The sequence below is a fragment of the Frankliniella occidentalis genome, unplaced genomic scaffold (assembly GCF_000697945.3).
Source record: "Frankliniella occidentalis isolate FOCC.00 unplaced genomic scaffold, Focc_3.1 Scaffold162, whole genome shotgun sequence".
Classification (NCBI taxonomy): Eukaryota; Metazoa; Arthropoda; class Insecta; order Thysanoptera; family Thripidae; genus Frankliniella; species Frankliniella occidentalis.
In genome coordinates this window covers 422,570-428,300 of record NW_026267288.1, presented here as the reverse complement: position 1 = coordinate 428,300, position 5,731 = coordinate 422,570, and the positions used below count along the sequence as shown (strand labels likewise).

General features: G+C 45.1%; 1 protein-coding gene across 5 annotated transcripts in view; it reads right to left on the bottom strand.

The window, feature by feature from the left end:
• Window positions 1-3,350, bottom strand: part of LOC127750274 (uncharacterized) — a 32,089-nt gene extending 28,739 nt beyond the window's left edge. For all 5 annotated transcript variants that reach the window (XM_052271452.1, XM_052271453.1, XM_052271450.1 and 2 more), the window contains exon 1: window positions 3,202-3,350. In XM_052271452.1, the coding sequence (XP_052127412.1) occupies window positions 3,202-3,300 (99 nt within the window). In that variant the 5' untranslated portion in view covers window positions 3,301-3,350. The remainder of the gene's footprint in view (window positions 1-3,201) is intronic.
• Window positions 3,351-5,731: the final 2,381 nt, after the last annotated feature.

Here is a 5,731-nt window from a genome sequence, read left to right as displayed (position 1 = left end):
CCCCCACCACCCAAAAAAGGATCATTTAAAAAAATCAGAAAGAAGTAAAATAAAAAACCAACTGAGACAATGGCAAACTTAAACCCACTTCGCTCAGCTACCCCGTGCACATTGACTACGCACGGGCCCCTATTTTAATATGGACCATGCGTTGTAATTTTGACCACCTCAGTTTGCCTGCCATGGGGCATATTTTGATATTTAAATGTGTCCACCTAAACAAACCCAATGAAGGCCAAGGATTGGACTGGTTTATATTTGCAATGTGTGTCAAAGAGAGGCCAAAACAGGGTGGTCTAAATTACCTCGCATCGAGGGGTCGCCAACTCGCATAATACTCCGTACACGGGTCCCATAATACCTTTACAATACTCCATAATGTGTCACAACAAACCCTGAAATACCCCATAATACCTTATAATACCTGATAGTAGTCTTTAATACTTCATAATATCAAATCCCTTAAAACGTGCCATAATACCACACAATACAATAATACTCCGTACACTGCTGAGGTGAGTTGGCGGCCGCTCGCCTCGCATAGTCCATATTAAACAGGGCTGCCGCAAGTCAGGGAAGTCAGGGAAATGTCAGGGAAAACAAAATGTGTCAGGGGAGCCAGAGAAATGTCAGGGAAATGAGCGCTGTGTCAGGGAAAAACGGCCGGCAGCGTTATTTTGGGTATACGGCGAGGTGTTCTCAAAGTCCCTCCTTGCTTATTGCATTCTGCAGGGTGTCGAGCGACCCTGGAAATACGGGAATACACAGGAATTGAAATTGACCGGAAAAAGTTCGGAAAATATCCGGGAAAATCAACTCAGGAAATCTATAAAAACTTCTAACTGCCGTGTCTTTCTTACAGAATAAAATGGAAACTGCGCCGAAAGAATATTTTAAGTTACAATAATTATCCCGCTCAAAACCATACTCCTCTTTGACGTAGAATACAAACCAAATGAAACTCGCACGCTTCGCTCGCACTTTTCCATGACTGTTACATTCCGTATTGATCTCAAAGGGGTAGCGGACGACCGAGGACCCCTTTTCAGGTGCACCCAGAGAATCATTTAGTTGATAAAACTAAATCAGGGTTGTAAGAAACAAAATTTAGTTCCTAAAACCGACTAAAATTTAGTAACCCCATTTTTAACTAAATATGGTCGCATCAATCAAATTAAGTCAGCTGGACTAAATTATTTCATCGCCACAGATAAATTTTGGTCCCGAAGGCTAAAATTTCGTTGGTTTTGAATTTAGTTCTCTGGACTAAACGGTCTTCTGGGTGTGGGTAATCTCAAGTAAGGGCGCTGGAGCAACCCCAGCTGACAATACCGGAAGGGAAAACGAAACGGTGTGAAAAGGGTTTCCCAACAGCTGAATCCCTCTTAAAACCACTCTTTCTATCATAACATACCAAAAATATTCTCGCTCGCTTCGCTCGCGAGTTTCTGTTCGAAATGCCTTTGTTAGGTTCGGTCATACTCCTGTCCAGGGCTTTTAACGTTACATTTTTTAAAGTAACGCGTTGCGTTACGCGTTATTTCGGAGCCACGTAACGGTAACGCGTTACCGTTACGGCCCTGGCAGAAATGTAACGGTTCCGTTACGTTATAACATGTATTGGCGTTGCGTTTTTCCAAAAGATCAGAAAAATAGAAAACAAGCAGGCCTGCCCTTCCGCCAAACGAAGTTGCCAGCTTCGCTTCGCTGCGCCGGCAACTCCGTTCGGCAGGGGCCGGGCCTGCTTGGCCTGCCGGCGGCGATGGTCGGGCCTGCGGCCCGACCATTTCTGTCACGCAATTTGCTGAAAAACATAATCAGATGACGTAACGGGCCTTCTGCCCGCAAAGCCCGTCGTCCTTAAAATTTGCCCCGTAGACACGAGGAAGGGATGTAACGGTGAAGTACCGCGACTACAACCCACCCTTCTGCTTAGAAAACGTTTTTTGGGTTGGGGGAGGGAGTTTCTTTCCTCTTTTGCGGTTTTGGGCCTTCTTCTACAACTTATTGTTCACTACAGGAATTTTAAGCTTATTTTCGTCAAACAAGACCCTCTAGCGCCTAAACGGTTAGAGATAGAGCCAAACGGACGAAATTTTTGTCCAAAGGGCTCTACCTTAGACGAGTTACCCCTCAGGGGATCTTAACAAAAAAATAAAAAAAATCTGACTTTTTTGACCTACCCGATTTTCTTTGATACCCCCTTTTAGCCCTTTAGGGGTGGTTGCCAGGATTTGCCGTAGGCGTTTCGTTCTCTAGGAGTGGACCTTAAGATACCCTGAAAATTTCAAGTCTCTTTCTAGTGGAACAGACAGACAGACAGACAGACACACAGACAGACACGAGGTCGTTTGCATAAGCCCGCTGGATAGCTTTTTCAAAGCAGAAGGGCGGGCTAAAAACTGTGTTTTTTTTTAACAAAATATGTTTGGAAAGATACAACTAGTGCCGTACATTACTTTGCTACCACCCAGTATTATTACACTACAACCGAGTCCCCAGCTTACTCACAGCAGATATTTACGGATCGAATTACAAAGGTTATGGAGCGGAGCGAGAATTTTGCTTTCAAAGCTCTTGATCAGTTCGAAGATACCTTGAAACATTTACTTAACTTAAAAATTATACATAAATAATAATATCAAGGTGTCGGCAGCTTGAACTCTCGATAGGGTAAAAGAGTGGAAGTAAACTAAAGGAGAAGAGACCTAGCGCAAACAGCAAACACAAACAACATCAACAATAATTTTGGGCGCTGGGGGCTGGCTGTCGCGATGAAGCCTTTTCCTTTTGCGTTATCCCCTCTCGTCGACAATACTACACCAGGCAGGCGAGGCCCCATCCCTGCCAAACAATACTGAGCTATACCGACGCCGGCCGCTGTGCCCACTGCCCACCCCTTATCTTCCCCTTTACGTCGCTAGTCCGCCGAATTACAAGATTGCAAAGTAACAAGCAGCCATAAACAGCTAAATATGAGAGAAAATTACATATACATATAGACCTATTCTTAAATTTGTATCATCTGCTTTCAAGATAGATTCTTGATTTAGATTTTTTATTCGAGGACAAGAAACGAAAACACAAATTGACCAAAATAGCGCTCTGAATCATTAACTTTTTAATTCCTTTTTTCAGACCTCTCTTTAGACTCGCTTTAGACTGTCATGTTGTATCTGTCCCGGTCTTGAAAAATGTCACCTTATTTCCAAAAAGTTGGCATTCAATCTTCGATAACAATCGTCCATCTCTGGGTATAAGACGGTCTTGCCACCATCGAAGTGCCGCGGCTAGGTCCATCTTGTGACCTGCTCAGCCTCATCTGTTCTGAATGCACTGATCAAGGCCACCCTGCCACCCATACATCAAATTAGCGTGAGTTATTGATGCTAGCTCCCGCTCTTGAAATGTTTAGTAGTATTGAATGACCCCTCAACACCTCGACGCTCTGGTGTTACTGTATAATATATTTAGGGGACACTTGGCATCTGCGTGCCTCTGGGCTTTCGAAGGAAAAGAAAACGGAACGAGTCCTAGAGGAAAATTCTGTGGTGCGGAATGTGGGCGTTCCGCCAGGGCAAGCCTTAGACCTTCCGTAGTACGGGGAGTAAGCCCCGAAAAACGACCAAACCTTGCAATTTACAGTAGAGCAAAACCGTTTTGGGGGGGTGTAGTATACACCCATAGGTCACTTTTAAGATGTGGTGCCCACCTCTACCCCGCGACTGGACCGCTCTACAGGGGTTGCATACCTAGCAGGGGCAAAACGCTAAAACTAGGTAAAACAAGACTTTTCCGGCCGATTTTGGGCTCAATCGTTCCAGAGATGAGAAATATAACGAAATATAATGCCCTGGACACTCATTGAGCGGGTTGCCTACCTGTAAGGCGACAAAATATCGCAAAATCTTTAAATTACTTACAAACTTCTTTGGCGGCTCATACGAGTGTTTATGCGTGTATATGCGTGTCAGAGGGTGGGTAAGAGCGTGTCAGAGTGTGTGAAGCCGTGTGTATGTGTTCTAAAATGGAGGGGGGGGGGGAACAACTCACTCGTAATCGTACACATACAAACGCCTATTTGCGCGTCGTGAGTTGTGCTTTTAATGGAAACGGTTTCGCAGTAGAGCAAAACCGTTTTGAGGGTATGTAGTAGACACTCATAGGTCACTTTAAAGATGTGGTGCCCACTTCTACCCTGCGACTAGAACGCTCTACGCGGGTTGCATACCCAGTGGGGGCAAACGCGAAAACCACGTAAAGTAAGACTTTTTCTTGGCGATATTGGGCTCAATCGTTTCGGAAATGGGAAATATCACCCAGTATTACGATCTGGCACACATCAAGGGGGTTGCCTGTCTCTCATGCGATAAAAAGACACAAAACCACGACTTTAGGCACAACCCTTTTGTGCATTACACGCGCGTCGTTTGTGGTACGTTTGATGGTAAAGCTCTCGCAGTAGAGCAAAACAGTTTTGGGGGTATGTAGTAGACACTCATAGGTCACTTTTAAGATGTGGTGCCCACCTCTACCCCGCGACTAGAACGCTCTCCGCGGATTGGATACCCAGTAGGGGCAAAACGCTACACCACGTAAAATAAGACTTTTTCTGGGTGATATTGGGCTCAATCGTTTCGGAAATGGGAAATATCACGCAGTGTAACGATCTGGCACACATCGAGGGGGTTGCCTGCCTCTCAGGCGATAAAATATCACATAAACACGAATTTATAGGCATAAACCTTTAGTGCATCACACCCGTCGTTTGTGGTATACTTTTGATAGTAAAGCTCTTGCAGTAGGGCAAAACCGTTTTGGAGGTATATAGTAGACACTCATAGGTCACTTTTAAGATGTGGTGCCCACCTCTACCCCGCGACTAGAACGCTCAACGTGGGTTGCATACCCAGTGGGGGCAAAACGCTAACCACGTAAAATGACTTTTTCTGGGCGGTATTGGGCTCAACTGTTTCTATAATTTGAAGTACTGTAGGACATACCAATCTGGCAACAGATTTTGGCGGGTTCCCTACCTGTAAGGCGTTAAGAATATCGAATAATTGATCTCTATTGGCTAAAGGAGAGATATACGTGAATTTTCGGCTTTGAAGTACTTGGTTGCGGCATCATATACTCATTACATTAAACCTTCAATTGCTTTTATTACTTTATTATTTAATTTTTACATTGTACAACGCCTTTGTTTTCAGTTTGCAGAAACATACCATTGAGTCCCGAGCTTAAAACCTTTTCAGATGCTCATAAAATTTGTAGCTAAAACCATGTTTTTGTGTTATTTTATCGCCCGAGAGGCAGGCAAACCCCTCGATGTGCGCCAGATCGTTGTATTGCGTGATATTTTCCATTTCTGAAACGATTAAGCCCAATACTGGCCAGAAAGTCTTATTTTACGTATTTTTTCACGTTTTGCCCCCACTGGGTATGCAACCCGCGTAGAGCGTTCTAGTCGCGAGGTAAAGGTGGGCACCACATCTTAAAAGTGACTTATGGGTGAGTAGTTATACTGGCTCTCAGTAGCGGTTGCCTACTGCCCAGGGTGCGAGGATGGGTAGCGGGTCCGTCGAGAGGAGTGGGGGTCCGTGTTCGTGGTGGTGGGGGTAGATGACGGTGGCGTGGGGGTACCGGTCGGGTGGGGTGTGACGTCACGCAAAATGCGGCGCCTCGTCCTGGAATCGAACCCGTGAAGCTGTGTTTCTGGGCGGTACTC